At 46.5% G+C, this 15688-nt stretch overlaps 1 protein-coding gene across 1 annotated transcript; it reads left to right on the forward strand.

Moving 5' to 3' along the window:
* Positions 1 to 2058: 2058 nt before the first annotated feature.
* CGRRF1 (cell growth regulator with ring finger domain 1) lies at positions 2059 to 11816 on the forward strand. The gene is made up of 6 exons (XM_063159653.1): positions 2059 to 2206; positions 5030 to 5169; positions 6862 to 7039; positions 7233 to 7380; positions 10037 to 10144; positions 11001 to 11816. Exons 1-6 carry the CDS (start codon positions 2103 to 2105, stop codon positions 11349 to 11351), a joined length of 1029 nt encoding a protein of 342 aa, XP_063015723.1. The 5' UTR covers positions 2059 to 2102; the 3' UTR covers positions 11352 to 11816.
* The last annotated feature ends 3872 nt before the right edge of the window (positions 11817 to 15688 follow it).

The raw sequence follows: 15688 nt of genomic DNA on the forward strand, positions 1-15688 counted from the left end.
GGCCCGGGGCTGCTGCTGGCCCACTGGGACAGGCCCTGCTGCCTGCCAGCTGCCTGGGGCCCTCTGCTCCCTGCCCTCACATCCCTGCGCCTCCAGGCCTCACTGCAGCCCTCACAAGCTCCCTTGGTAGCCCCACTGAAACCCTTATCTCTCTCCTCCTGAAGCCCACGGTGTCCAAATGAGTCATTGCCCTGCTGGTGCTGCTCCTCTTCTACTTCCCACGGCCCGTGGTGGTCAATTCCAAGGATGCAGAGCTGAGTGAAGACGACCTGGAGCAGGCTGCCCCAGAGCCACCCAGAGCCTGTATGGGGACCCCTGCTCTCGGAAGCCGTGCAGCAGGGGCCCTACTGGGCTGCAGCTGAGCTGCTCTTCCTGCCTTTCTTCCTCTGGCTCAGAAGTAGAAGGGCAGCCATGAAGCAGAGAGCAGCGGCCCGGAGAGCTGAAGAAGAGTCCAGAAGGCGCAGGATGGAAATCGAGCAGAGAAGGCTTCAGTTCAAGAGAACATGCAAAGACTTGAAGGAGATGTGGAGGACCATGAAAACGATCAAGAAGTAAATGGCCAGTCTGATTTGAATGAGCAGGAAGGTGAGCAGGATGCTCTTTGGGCTGGCCAAGGCGAGCCGCACATCTTTGTGAGCAGCCAGCGCACAGAGCTGCGTTTGCTGCCCAGCACAGCCCTGCGCCGGGGCAGAGCCTCAGGGCTCCTGCCACACCCTGCCCCAGTCCGCTCCATCTCGTCATTGTATCTTTAATAACCGCATCTGTTAGTGCTTTTCCCTGCCATAACATTGCACTTGGTCCTGGATGGAGGTATTTGAAAGAGGATTGGGCCAGACTGATGTGCCTGGATTGCAATAGGGGAAAAGTTTAGAAATAACAATATATATTTATTTTATCTAGATAACTTTTTTTTGTTGAACAATGCAGTTGTACAATAAATTAACTGGTATTATTTGTAATAATATTCAATTATAAGACGTAAAAGCTAGAAAAAATGTAGTACTAGAGTTTTACTGGAGGGGAGTATAAATTTATTAGTCAGGAATGACACTTTTTTTTCATTTGTATTGCAAAAACATATTACGTAGCAGTGTATTATATTAAATATATGTAGTTTATATGTCCATGATATAAAATATGTGTATGTATATGGTATATAATATGGTATAATTTAATACTATAACATAAGAGTATATTGTAACCTGTATTCTATAAAATATATAGGTCATATTTCATGCAATAGAGGTCACAGAATATATAATGGGTATAAATATAGGAATTGATAGAAACAATCAATATTGTTATAAGTCTATGGATACAAATGATACTTTGTTTTTTGTCATAATTTTCAATAAAGTTGTCAGCGACATATTATTTCATTTGTGACGTTTCCTGTGTCTGTGCCAACCCTGGAACCCTGTGTCTGCCATGGTCCTGCCCTGTCCCAGGCTGAGGGCAGCGCCTTCACTCTGTGCCGCCATGGCTCCACCCCGTCCCTGGCACACTGAGGGCAGCGCCTTCACTCTGTGCCGCCATGGCTCCACCCCGTCCCTGGCACACTGAGGGCAGCGCCTTCACTCTGTGCCGCCGTGGCTCCACCCCGTCTCTAGCACGCTGAGGGCAGCGCCTTCACTCCTTGCCGCCGTGGCTCCACCCCGTCCCTGGCACACTGAGGGCAGCGCCTTCACTCCTTGCCGCCGTGGCTCCACCCCGTCTCTAGCACGCTGAGGGCAGCGCCTTCACTCCTTGCCGCCGTGGCTCCACCCCGTCCCTGGCAGGCTGAGGGCAGCGCCTTCACTCTGTGCCGCCGTGGCTCCACCCCGTCCCTGGCACACTGAGGGCAGCGCCTTCACTCTGTGCCGCCGTGGCTCCACCCCGTCCCTGGCAGGCTGAGGGCAGCGCCTTCACTCTGTGCCGCCGTGGCTCCACCCCGTCCCTGGCAGGCTGAGGGCAGCGCCTTCACTCTGTGCCGCCATGGCTCCACCCCGTCCCTGGCACACTGAGGGCAGCGCCTTCACTTGGTGCCGCCAGGCTCCACCCCGTCCCTGGCACGCTGAGGGCAGCGGCTTCAGTCGCAGGCTGAGGGCGGCGCGGCCAGCCCGATGGCTGCCGTGTTCCTGGTTACGCTGTACGAGTATTCGCCGCTGTTTTACATCGCCCTGGTGTCCGTCTGCTTCCTCGTCACCAGCGCGCTCGTTCTCGGCTGGTCAGTGCTGGGGGCCGGTGGGGCTCGGCCGAGGGGGCCTGGGCTGTGCTGAGGGGGAGCAAGGCCAGGCCCACGATAGTGGCTTGGAACGGTCCCTTCCAGCCCAAACACTCCTAGGCTTCTAAACGAGCAAAAAAAAAAAAAAAAATTAAAAAGAAATTATATGTATTTCTGTTAAGCTCGTTTCTATTTTAGTAGTACTGAAGTGTTTTCTTAATGCTTTTCGTAATATCATTCTTAATACTGGCAAACAATGCGTTTGTGTGTACTGAGCTATGTGTGTGTGTCGAGGCAAGGGCGCAGAGCTGGGGAAGGGTCTGGGAGCAGCTGAGGGAGCTCGGGGGGCTCAGCCTGGAGAAAAGGAGGCTCAGGGGGACCCTGTGGCCCTGCACAGCTCCCTGGGTGCAGCCGGCGTATTTTCCAACCTACATGATTCTGTGAATCTGTGAACTGATCTCCTGAAGTGTCTCGAGGGGCGGTGAGTGAAAGGGCTTTGCTTGTGTTTGAGAGGGTGACACAGAAATGCCGCTGTTGCCTTTTTCAGAAGCGGCTCCTTGAATGTCCCTAACCCTCAGAAGTGGCTGTAAATGTAAATACTGGTACTTGCCAAGAGCAGAGCCTTGATTGGCAGTCAAAATCTTTCATGTAGAAATTGTGGCTACAGCAGACTTGTGTGGCTTGTGGTGAAAATAAAACTGGAGTTGTTGAACTTCTTGTCATTGGTTCCACATTAATATCTGCAAAGTGCTGGTGATAAAGCTATCTTTTAAAAAATTATCATACTGAACCATGATTAAATGAATCCTCATCATATCTATCCCTAACCACTGTTCCTTTTGCCAGTTTAATCATTACTTATCTACTTGTAGTAAATTCTGGCAGTCCCCTGCTCAAAAAGGTCTGAAATAGATGTGTGCTACATACAAGATCCTAACATGTATGCACTGGTGGTTTTGGGTACAGGGTGTACAGAGGACTGTCCAAAGGCTTTTTTTTTTCAGGATCAGAGATTTCAGTTGCACCTGCACTAGGTGTTATTGCAGTTTATGGAAATACATGCATTTTTTTTCTTCAGACTTGGGGCCTGTTAATCGAGGAGGAGCTGTAGCCAGGAGCTCAGCACATACCAGCAGGTGAATGTGTGGGCAGCTGCTCAGAGGCATTTGCTGCTCCCTTGGAACTCTCCTGTGCCATGGCCATGTCCAGGAGCCTCCAAGGGATTTTCCCGTGCCTGCAGCTGCAGTTACAGCTCGAGTGCTCCTGAACTTGCTCAGGAAAACAACTCAAATCTTTCATTTGCCACACAGAGCACTGTAATTGCAAATGTTGCCACTGGAGCACAGCATACCTGATCTATTGCTGCAGTGGCATTTGGGCTGCCCCATAATTTTCAGCATTAATTTCTTTAATGATGTGTTTGTGTTGGTGTCAGTCAGCCTGAAGAGCACCGACTGTTGAGGAATGTTCATGTTCTCATTTGTCAGGCCTTGCAGTGATGGGAGGAGTGTCTGTTCCTGTGTCAGCTCTGCGTGCCTGTGGCTCTGCTCACTGTCCAAGTAGGTTAATGCACAGGCAGCTTTCAGAGCCAGTCCCACAGGTGCCCTGGGCACAGGGGTGAGGTGGAATTTACACTGATTACCTGGGCATTGTATTTTTAGCTGGAGGGGAATGCTCCTGTTGGGTGGAGCTGAAGGCTCAGCCCCTGTTGGCTCTGCAGAAACATTAATTCATTAACTAAACCCTTGGAAATTCCTGCTTTTTCTAAGGCAGCATTGCTCTGAATAAATTAATGTTCTCCTCTACCAGCTAATGATCTGGACTGTTAGATCATAAAATAAAACCTATATCTTTATTCATCCTTCCTACACTTAAAATTTACAGAAGACCACATCTGACTGTGGAACAGAAAGGCCTCCATGCCTTCAGCTGCTGCTAGAACTGTGCCAGAGGCTCTTTTATCTTGCTGCTTTTCATGAGGATAATCCTGTTGCTTTCATCCAGTGAAGAAAATTTCCAAGGAACAGGGATTTTCTGCCACAATCAGGCAGATTCTGGTATAAAACAGAGATGGGCTCTGATAAGGTTTGGGTATTGGAGAAGGGAAGCAGCTGCTGCCTCAGGTTTCTTTGTGGGATGTTTAACTGGGATATTCCCTCCCCTGCAGCCCCAGGGATGTCACTGTGGGTGTTTTCCCTCGTGGCAGAGGGAGCTGTGCTCAAATCAGTCATGGCCAAGAGCCTTCGATGATGCCACTGATGAAGTGCAAATGTTTCCATGGAAGGAACGCTTTAAACAGAGAACAGCTTGAGTTGGATATATTGGGGAGGAATTCTTGGCTGTGATGGAGATGAGGCCATGGCACAGGGTGGACAGAGAAGCTGTGGCAGCCCCTGGATCCCTGGAGTTGTTCAGGGCCTCGTTGGATGGGGCTGGAAGCAGCCTGGGCTGGTGCAAAGTGTCCCTGCTCCCGGGAGGAGCCGGAATGTGCTCGCTTCTGCAGGGCTCAGATGGGAGCAAATTCTGGCCCAAGCCTTTACCACTAGAGGGCACCGACAACTCTCATTCATTTTATTCCCTTTGTGGAAACCCAGAGCAAAATATTCCCCCTTTAAAGATTCCCTGCATCACTGTGCAGGCTCGTGCCTTCTGACAAACAGCTGAAGTCCAAATGGCAGGATGTATTATCCATGCATCCTGGCAGATATTCTGGAAAGCCAAGCTACCTCTGTTTGTTCTGCTGCTTGCTGTTTAGAACTGACAAAAAAACACCAAACATTTCAACGCTAACACTGAACCCATTCATTCTTGTTTTGTGTCTCCTAGGTTTGGTTTGGGTGTTCCTGTCATTCTGAGGAACTCAGAAGAGGCAGAATCCAGCACAAGGGTATTGAAAAAGCGGATGAGACAAGTGAAAAATCCTTTTGGGTTGGAGATCCATAATCCTGCTGCAGCTTCAGTAACAAGTCAGTGGATTTCTTGCGTGGTTTTTGTCAATTTGCATTCCTGAACTTGGTGCTTTCCATTTTCTGCCTAGAATCATAGCATGGTTTGGGTTGGAAGGGACCTTATCATCTTTTTGCTCTCCTCCTTTTTGCTCTCATCCTTTTTCTCTATCATAATTCATCAGAAATACACTTCCATTCCAACAGAAATAAGCTTTTACACAGTTTATAAATGTGGTGTTTTTAAAAGTGAAATGTTTGGATACGAAGGTGCATTTTAATTCTCATTAATGGAACACTTCCTGCTATTACAGATCTTTAAGTAACTAAAACATTTGCAAATTACCAACCACTGTGGGCGTTTCTATAAATTTCATGGAATTGTAGAATTGTACAGAATTCATTATGGAACATGTGCCACCCACTTAAATCTAAGCCCAGATCTTCAGCAGTGTTTGGAAGTGCACTATTTTTAATAAATAGAAAAATAAATCATCACTTTTTCTATCTGTTCTCCAATGGAAACTGAATTTAAATATCTGTTTGGATCAGAGTTCAAGCCACCCCATCATTCCTGAAATCACCCAGAGAGGAATTCATGTCCTGCATGGGGCCTTCCCATGCATGAGGAGGGGCTGCAGCAGATTTCCCCCTCCCTCAACATAACCCCCCCCCACAATAAATCCAACAATTCAGGTAACTGGGATTTTTCAGGAGCTTTGAGCTCTCCTGCTCCTGTTTGTGCAGAAAGTGTTTAGAAGTTTTTTTGAAAAAAGAATGAGGAGCATAGAGGCTCTTTTACCCCTCCCTCTGCATGATCAAGAGCCTTATCCTTTGAGAGCACAGAGAGTTTTGCAGCTGAGTGATCTAATTACTGCCATTATCTCAGGAGGGAATGGACTTTGGGCTGAGGTTGTGCTCTTGGATCTGCCGATGAGTGTCTAAAGTGTTACCAGAAGTTAAAATTTACCCTTCATAAAATGCATGTGATATTTTTGTGAGGTTAATCAGCCATTTTATCTCCTCATCCCACTGACTTTTATAAACACTAAGCTGAATCTAAACCATCAGAATTGTTTATAATGATAAATAATTTTTGTTACTTTATAGTGTTCAGCATTTTAGGGGCGGCCCAATGTGCCTGAAGGGAGCCTAGAAGAGACTTTTACAAGGGCCTGAAGGGACAGGACAGGGAGGAATGGCTCCCCTCTGCCAGAGGGCAGGGATAGATGGAATAGTGGAAAGAAATCCTTCCCTGTGAGGGTGGTGAAACTCAGGCACAGATTGCACAGAGAAGGATTTGGGACAAGGGATGGAGGGACAGGACACAGGGAATGGCTCCCACTGCCAGAGGGCAGGGATGGATGGGAGATTGGGAAGGAATTCTTCCCTGTGAGGGTGATGAGGCTCTGGCACAGGGTGCCCAGAGCAGCTGTGGCTGCCCCTGGATCCCTGCAAGTGCCCAAGGCCTGGTTGGACAGGGCTTGGAGCAGCCTGGGATGGTGGAAGGTGTCCCTGCCCATGGCAGGGAGTGGAACAAGGTGAGATTTAAGGTCCCTTCCAACCCAAACCATTCTATGATTTTATGGTTCTATGATAAAAATCTGTGACATTGAAGGTGTTTTCTGCCTGTAGCCCTTCAAGCATCTAGACTTAGCAATTCCAGGATTCCTGCACGTGGTGAGTTAATGAAATCCCTCTTCTTTCTCCAAGGGGGTGTGACACTGACACCTGACTGCCTGGAGGACTGTGTCCTTACCTGCTACTGGGGCTGCAATGTCCAGAAACTCCATGAAGCTCTGCAGAAACACGTCTACTGCTTCAGGATAAAGACTCCTCAGGCATTAGAGGATGCTCTCTACAACGAATACCTCTACAAACAGCAGTACTTGTATCCTTTTTTTGAATTGTTTTGACAAAATATGTTGATTTTTTTGGCACGGGGAGCATTGAGGATGGTAAATGTGCTGCAGATTTTTGGCACAACTCGTTTATGAGCAAACACGATGAGAAATATTCTTTATGCAAACGTCATGTTTGTCTGCAATTGCAACCACTGATTGTTTTCCTTGACACAGGCAAAGCATTAAAAAAAATGACAAGGCAGAGAAATATTGTCAGTTAGCAGAAGATGCTCAAGTTGTGGATTTTGGCCCCGTGCCTAGAGCTCGCTATCCCTTGGTAGCACTGCTGACGTTAGCAGATGAAGAAGACAGAGAAATATATGATATTGTAAGTAATATCAGAGTATATTTCAGGGTCACTGTGCTTAAGGTCTGAATGGGAGAGAGGCTTCAAAAAAGCAGCTTCACTTTCCTGTTCCCTAAAATTTGGTCCCTCTCTTTCTTATTTTCCAAAATAAAGCAGTTCAAAGCTTTAACTTCCAAACCTCAGTCTTTGAAGAGGCAATGGAGAACATTGCTTACTCTTTATTTGTTCACTACAGCCTTTAAAAGATGGTTGTGATTTCCCCAGAGCTTCAGCCTGCCAATGTTCCTGAGGAATGAGGGTTGGGGCAGTTTAGGAACCTGTTACTCTGAATTCTGGGATCACACAGGCATGGGGTGGAGCTCTTGCACTTACACAGATTCTTGGATTCTGTTGGCAAGGCAGGAGGGTTTTTTAAATAAGTGTCTGGCACAGATATGGAGCCAGTTGCTGACTTGGCTATTAGAAACCTAGAAATTACCTTTCTGCCCCAGGTCTGTGTCATGGTGGTGTCTCACAGGAGCCACCTCCAGGGCACTTCCAGGAAGGGATGAAAGTCTGGCTTGAGGCTGATAGGAGATACTCAGCTCCTCCAAAAGGCTCTCCTCCTAATCTCTTGCTATTAGAGCAGCTTCAGCCTTGCCACATGCTGTTCAATACTCTTTATGAACTCTAAACTGGTGAACTCTGAATGATTTGAGACACACTTTTATCTCCATCTTTCCATTGGATTGATAATCTGATTGCAGCAGCTCCTTGAACATTAGCACAACTGAATTCAGAAACAAATTTCCTGAATCTGCTGAACACTTTTCCATGCATTCACCTGCAAGCTGCAATCACACCAGTGCCTGAGAAATCTGTCCCCTCTCCAGGTGATGGCTGTCCTTGGCTTCTTGTCACCTGACTTTAGGACTGCCCTCCTCTCTCCTGTCCCCACTTGAGATGTTTTAATGTTTTAATACATTTTTATAGAGACTCTAAATGTAATACTTGAATGTATTTGACATTAACATGGGTGTGAATTTGTAACACCTCTCTTTTGAGCCCTAACATAGAAGAAAGGGGTGAAAGAGAGTGATGAAGGTATTTTTCCTCTGGTTTTGGAGGAAAGGAACACATCTGTAAATCCAGTCAGGAGTAACTCCACCTGAACTCCTTGCCAGACAAATGTCAGAATTGGGTCTGGTTTGTTGAAACAAACTTGTAAAATAGAAATGGAATGTGGAAATGGATCCTTGCCAGTGTGATATTACCATTTTGAATTATATCTGGGGGGTCTGTGTGGGTGTCCATCACTGTGGATGCTATTTCAGTGATTCTTTCCTGGGGTGGGGGGGTAATCTGATTTTTATCCTAACTGGTTTTGTGGCAAGATCATCCCTACTTGGTTTTGTGCCATCATTTTCCTCTAGATCCAGAAAATTAGCATGACCATATATAAATGTACAGAAATTACTGGAAGACTGTCATGGCTAAAGTGGAAGCTTAGATCTCAGGCACTGTGATTTAGAAAAGAAAAAAAAGACCCTTTTGCCAAGGAATAGTGAAATCAGTTCTTATAAATCCATATGTGTAGGTACATACACATTTGAACTCTGTATTTAATTAGCCATGTGTGGATTTTGAAGTGCAAGTCTAATTTGCCTTTAAATTTCTTTTTAAAGCAAAACAGCTTCTATATTTCATTTCTCTTTTGACAGCTTCTGGGAACTACAATAATATTGAATTTCACTTTCTTTTTTCCCAGCTTTTTAGAGGCTATTACGTAATTTGGGCAGGGTGGGGGTGGTTAGGCACAGCATGCAAGCTTGGAGTGCTTGTATTTCCAGAGGAATTATCTGAAGTCAGCCCGTGGGGGTTCAGAATCCTTTCCAGTGAAATTTGTCTTTTGCCTGCTCAGATTACAAGCCAATCACTTCTAAGTGATTTTTGGAGTCTAAAAACTGCAGTCTGTGTGTTTCTGAGGGAAGGGGAGAAAGTGGAGAAGACTGCTCAGGTGCCTTTGCAGTTTGGGGTGTAATTCCATGAGGTGGGAGCAGCCAGAGCAGGGCTCTGCTGTAAACTGCCCACAGAAGAGCTCCATGGGGAAGCTGAAGGAGCACCAAGGGCTCTCTTGTGCCACATCCTGTTTATCCCTTGTCCTCTGTAATTTATTCTTTTTTTAATCAGTGCTTCAAGTCAACATTGTTGAATTCCTGATTGTCTAAGGAATTAAGCAGGTCAGGAGCTGTACCAAAGCAAAACAGAGAATCAGGGAATAATATGGGTTGGAAGGGACCTTAAAGATCATATTTCACCCCCTGCCATGGGCAGGGACACCTTCCACTATCCCAGGCTGCTCCAAGCCCTGTCCAGCCTGGCCTTGGACACTTGCAGGGATCCAGGGGCAGCCACAGCTGCTCTGGGCACCCTGTGCCAGGGCCTGCCCACCCTCCCAGCCAGGAATCCCTTCCCAAAATGCCATCAAACACTGTCTTCTGGCACTGGGAGCCATTCCCTGGCTCCTGTCCCTCCATCCCTTGTCCCCAGTCCCTCTCCAGCTCTCCTGGAGCCCCTTCAGACCCTGGAGGGGGCTCTAAGGTTTCCCTGGAACTTTCTCTTCTCTGGGGTGAACACCCCCAGTTCTCTCAGCCTGAGTGCTAAGGTTTTTAAACACAGAATATTTTTCTGTTTGTAGATTGCAATGGTGGCTGTAATTCACGTTCCTGATGAAAGCTACAGACTCTGCTGCCGAATTCTGTATCAGTATCTCCTCCTAGCTCAAGGTCAATACCATGACCTGAAGGTAAGCCACACACAGAGTCTGGTTTCATGTGTATGACAGTGTTAACTTTAGCTTGTGTAGGCTTTCAGGAGCCTAAATTAGTACAAGACTTCTATTGTCATGCAAAGGACTGGATGGTAGTTGAAATTATTTTATCAGTTAAGTAGTGCCACAGGAACTTACTGTACAGAAATATTTTCCATTAAAATATTCAAGATTTCCCAGAGAAATGAACTGCTTCTAATCTAGGAGTCTTAGTGCCCACTTAGTAAAGCAGTAGGAAAAAAATCACTGTTGAATGCTTCTTCTTTCTAGAATTGCTATTTCCTTTCTTCCAAATTCCCTTTTAATCAGGAAAGCCTCAGAAGAAATTTACTTTTTTAAAATTCCTTTTTCTTGCGCTATGCTTAGGAATCATGCCCAGAAGAATTTGCGCTTCATGTAAAATAAGACAAAAAAAGGAGCAAGGGATTGGAATATGAGCAAGAGCAGAATGGGTTGAGTGAAGCAGATTTGACAGCATGGTGGATATAATTTTGGTAGGAAGATAGAGGATCCCTCTAGGCACAGAGACTGATGGACCAGAAACAAACCCGAGCTGCTCAAAACCTGAGCACTTCTGTTAAATTTCATGCATGACATTGATTTGATACAACCAAGGTCTGAGGACTTATCTTTAATATTTTCCCACTGTTTTATGTAATTCCTTGTTTCTGAAATGCCTTTAACTGGAGGGCAGGCAGCTGCCAGGACACAGAGTCTGGCACTGTTTGACCCAGTGAGTGGATCCATTGGAACTTCCACTGCACCTGTGCACGTGCAGAGATTGGGGAAGAGTTTGTTCACTCCTAAACATTTGTGTTTATGTGTATTTTAGCAACTCTTCATGTCTGCAAATAGTCCTACACCCTCCTGCAGTGACACCTTCCCTGGTGAGAGCAGCACTGACAGAGGGCTGCTGGAAAAGGCCGGGCTGGCTGGAGATGAACCAGAATTGCAGGAAGAAAACAGCAAAGACTGTGTGGTGTGCCAGAATGGCCCTGTGAACTGGGTCCTGCTGCCCTGCAGACACACGTGCCTGTGTGATGGCTGCATCAGGTATTTCCAGCAGTGCCCCATGTGCAGGCAGTTCGTGCAGGAGTCTTTTCCACTTTGCAGCAAAAAGGAGCAAGATGAGGATGAATCGACCCGTGTCTTGCAAGATGTTCTTCCTGGAAGAGTTTTTTAACAGGAGTTAAAAATAAAAGACCTGGGTTATGTGCACTAAGATTAAATGTGGAAGCCAGACTATTTATGGGAGGATATGTAGTGTTAACTTGTAGGATTTTGCTTTTTTTTGTTGGGTAATTTTCAGCTTCCTTATTTTTCCTCGCTCCATATGCTCACAGGAGCGCTGCTTCCCCGTGCAATGTGGACAGGAGAAGTGCGTGGGATAGCTCTGAAGGATGTGAATTTATTTATAACTGCTTCCTAGATTTTCTTGGAGCACTGTTGGAGGCTATTTTGACTACTAAATTTAGGCTGTCTACTAAAAAAAGAATAAAACTTGCAAGTGCAGTTGCCCAAGGCTCATTCTATATTTATTGTGTTTAAAATACTAGAGCTGTATATCATTTTAACTTGGTATAATTTAGGAACTTAGCACTTTACAGAATGTACCATATGAAGGAAAGTAAATATTCTTCAGCGTTAACCCTGTGTGTGTTTATTTTGTAGCTGAAGGCTGGGCTGTGGCAGGAGCTGGGGGTTGAAGGTGGGGCTCAGGACACTGTTTCTGACTGGTTTGGAGGATTTGTGTGTGAGGGACTTCAGCCAAAGCCCTTTGGAAAGATTTTTGTTGATGATTCTTGAACTGCATGTTGATGACACTTTCAAGCCCGAGCCGATGACATCTTGTGACACAGACTTTCAGTCTTGTTGGCAGTGCCTGTAAGAACTTGTTCTCCATGCAAATGTTGGTTAATCACTCTCCAGAGTGGTGGCAGCTTTGTGGTGCTTTGAAGGATTTCCAACTCTTTTCACTTGCATGGTCAGCTTGGATGATCAGTAACAACCAGTTACCCTTATCAATAGTCCCAGGAAATGTAAATGTACCTGCTCTAACAAAGGAAGAAGCTAAAGAATAGCAGAAAATTATTTCCTTTCACTCCAGTGGTGTGTGTCAAAAGCAATAAAAATACCTGTTGAGAAAAGAAAGTGGTTTGTTTCTTTAAAGAGAGACAAATTCTCCTAAGGACAAAGGGGCTGAGTCTCACATCTGCTCATATAAGGGAAAATGCTCCTTAGAACCTGTAGAAATGGGGAGTAGCTGCTTTCTGTCCTCCCTTTTGTTCCCTTGCAGTTTTTCTCCACATCCAGCTCCAGGACAGCTGCTCAGGCAGGGAAAGCTGTGCTCCAGATCCTCAGCTCTGCTCTCCTGCAGCTCCAGGGTACACACAAGGTGCTGCACACCTCCAGAGGGAAGGAAGCTTCCCCCACTCCAAGGTATTCCAAGTTCACCTTTCCATCCTTCTTTTTTTATATTGTTTGCTGTGACCCTGCTTCTGAACTCCTGGCAATTACCTCTGAGGAAAAGATTTAGGTGGTGCTGTTGGGAAGAGTAATGGTTAGTTGTAAGGACAGATGGATGCAGGGAATTGATGCCTGTGGCCACAGATTTCCTGCCAGTGATCAGCAGGCTGGTTGTAAGATAACAAAGTGACCATCCTGGCCAGGGACAACTTGGGAATAAAGTGCTGGACAAACCAGGCTGCTGTTTGCACTGTGTGTGACCATCCTGGCCAGGGACAACTTGGGAATAAAGTGCTGGACAAACCAGGCTGCTATTTGCACTGTGTATCAACCAGAAATGACACCCTGAGGTGTCTGTGGGGATGGAGCTGTGCCTGATTCCACACCAGCAGCTCCCCCAGCACGTGGGACAGTGGCTGGGCAGTTTGTTATTCCATAGGAGCAGGGTGATGCTGTGCTGTTCCAGCCTGGAGCTGGCCACTGATAATTAGCAGGCACTTGTTTGCCCACAGAGATGATGAAGGAGGTGTTGTTTACTGCTCCACCGCTGGAGTCACCGATATTTAATCAATTAATTAAAATCTCCCATCAAACAGCATGATCCAAACCTGTGGGCCTATTTAATCTCACATGGAATGGTGTTCAAGCAACCCCACAGAGAGTTGCCTGGTCTGCCTCATGTTTCAATCGATGCCAGTATTAAATAATAATGGCAGGCAGGATGGAGCTGTGCTCATCTGCCAGGCCATGTATTTACCATTAAGTCTGTCCCAGCTTTTCATTTGTTACTTGCTCTTTTAATAGCATTTTCCAGAGATGCTTAGTTGCTTTCTCTGCTCTAACAAGCTTCCTTGCTGGCCCAAATGAAAGACCTGATGAGAGCTATAAAAAGTACAGGAGCTGCCTCATTACATTTGCCCTTCTTCTGAGAAGCCATGCCAAAATACAGATCAGGTGAGAAGGAAAAGGAGCAGCTCTAAAGCTGCCCAGTGTTTCCCTTGGTTGTCTTAAAGCAGGGATTCAAAGCTGAAAGAGAAATAAAACCTTCCTGTGACCCACAAAAACACAGTGTATTGACAGAGGCTGTTCTGCTCTGTCACCCTGTTGTAATAGAGGTGATATAACATTCTTTTTCTGCTCATTAGAGATGATGTTTATGGTTTTGGTGGCACCAAGGAACATTGGAAGACTTCTGGCAATGACACTAGTTCTTTTAAGCAGCACTGGGGTGTTTCAGATTCATAATGTTTTTTGCTGCAGGAGAGGTTGGTTTGCTTTGATTCATCAACCCTAATCAGAGCTGAGGCTTCCAGATGGATTGATCAGACAAAGTGGTGCTCTTTAGGGATGTCCCAAGGTGTCTTTCCAAGTGCCAATGGACTGTGACGTGGGCATCTTCCTTCTGGAGGAAGTGTTGCTGTGTTAGAATCTTTGTTGCTGTGTTAGGATCTTCTTTCTACCTTATCTGCCTCCTAAGTAGAGGGAAAATGGTTGTAGGGAAAATCCACATCAGCTCAGGTGGCTGCTGTACAGCTCCCTGACAGGAGGGTGCAGCCAGGTGAGGGTTGGTTCTTCTCCCAAGAAACAAGGAATAGGACAAGAGGGAAAACCTCAAGTTGCAGCAGGGGAGGTTTAGATTGGATATCAGGGAAAAATTCTTCACTGCAAGGGTGGTGAGACTGTCCACAGGCTGCCCAGGTACATGTCTTGTTCAGCTTTAAGATGAGCTTCTGTGTGAATCTGATTTAAATGCCTCATTTATATGCTACCATCAAACTTCAAGTGTGGTAACAGCAGACAGGAATTGGGTGAGTTTTTCCTGCTGATTTGCACCTTGCTGGGGCTCCCTGTGCCCCGAGGAAGCTCTGCCAGGTGAGGGAAGTCTGGGGCTGACATCTGTCACTGGAGGTCTCTGCAGGCACCATCACCACTTGCTCAGCTGTCCTCACATGCAGAGTAAACAAGGAGTGGCCTCTGTCACTGCAGAGGACGTGCAGCCCCTGCAGAGGCTGTCCCTGGTGTCCTGTGTGTGTGGAGCTGATGTAATTAATGCCAGGGACAGCTGAATTCCATCTGCTGCAGCAGAAGTTCTCTGAACTGAGCTGGTAGAAAGGCTTGGTGTTGCCTTGCTGGAATTTGCTGGGCAGGAAAAAAGAGAAAATTGGATTAGGGGTTTATTTCTGGGTAAGTTGGGTATTGCCACCATTTCTGATGGCACACAGGGATGCAGGTGCAGACCTGAGCACAGCTATGAGGCCACAGCTGAGCACTAGAGAGTTCCAGGTTTTGCAGGATCTGCCACAACAGCTCCCAAAACCACAGAGAGGGACAGAAAGTGTCTGCTGAGCACTCCAGAGTCACTTGGGGCAGCTCTGCAAATTGTTTCTGTGTTGCTTTTACTCACTCTGTGTGAGCAGTGTGTGTAGAGAGACAAGAGCTTGTAGTGCAGTGTGGATGTAGCTGTAAAAAGGGCCTGACACTGGTTGGGTTCCATAAATTCCTGGGAATGTGCAACACCAACATAAAGGCACCTTTGTGTGGCTGCTGCTGCAGCTGAGCTGGAGAGGTCCTGCCTTAATTACCCCATCTCATAATGGGAATGATTTAAAAGAATAAAAATACTATATGTAGACACAGTCTTAAGACTAAATGTATCCATCAGCAGAGTCTGATGTCCAAAGTGAGGAGTCTTTGTGTTTCCCCCACAGAATTTTGGAGATCAATGACATTATAAATTCATGCTGAGGTTACTGAGCCTTCATCAGGCCTGGGAAAGCCAAAAAACTCCTTTTGTTCCTTCTCCCTGCACATGCAGTCCTCAGGCATGGAAAGGGCAACGCTGGGATGTTTGTCACAGTTGTGACAGGAGGATTTGCATTTCTGTCACACCTCTGGAAGTGTTCAAGGCCTGACTGGGTGGAACTTGGAGCAACCTGCTCACGTGGAAGGTGCCCCTGCCCATGGCAGGGGGTTGGAATGAGCTGATTTTTAAGGTCTCTTGCAACCCAAACCATTCTGGGATTCTCTGATTTCCATTCTTTAGAAAACACCTGC

This window comes from Melospiza melodia, chromosome 6, assembly GCF_035770615.1.
Source record: "Melospiza melodia melodia isolate bMelMel2 chromosome 6, bMelMel2.pri, whole genome shotgun sequence".
Lineage (NCBI taxonomy): Eukaryota > Metazoa > Chordata > Aves > Passeriformes > Passerellidae > Melospiza > Melospiza melodia.

Excerpts from the sequence above, each read along its gene's own strand:
- CGRRF1 (XM_063159653.1), top strand. The coding sequence starts at position 2,103 with ATGGCTGCCGTGTTCCTGGTTACGCTGTACGAGTATTCGCCGCTGTTT. Across the intron at positions 2,207-5,029 it reads AGCGCGCTCGTTCTCGGCTG|GTTTGGTTTGGGTGTTCCTG; the intron begins GTCAGTGCTGGG and ends TGTGTCTCCTAG. Across the intron at positions 7,040-7,232 it reads CTCTACAAACAGCAGTACTT|CATTAAAAAAAATGACAAGG; the intron begins GTATCCTTTTTT and ends ACACAGGCAAAG.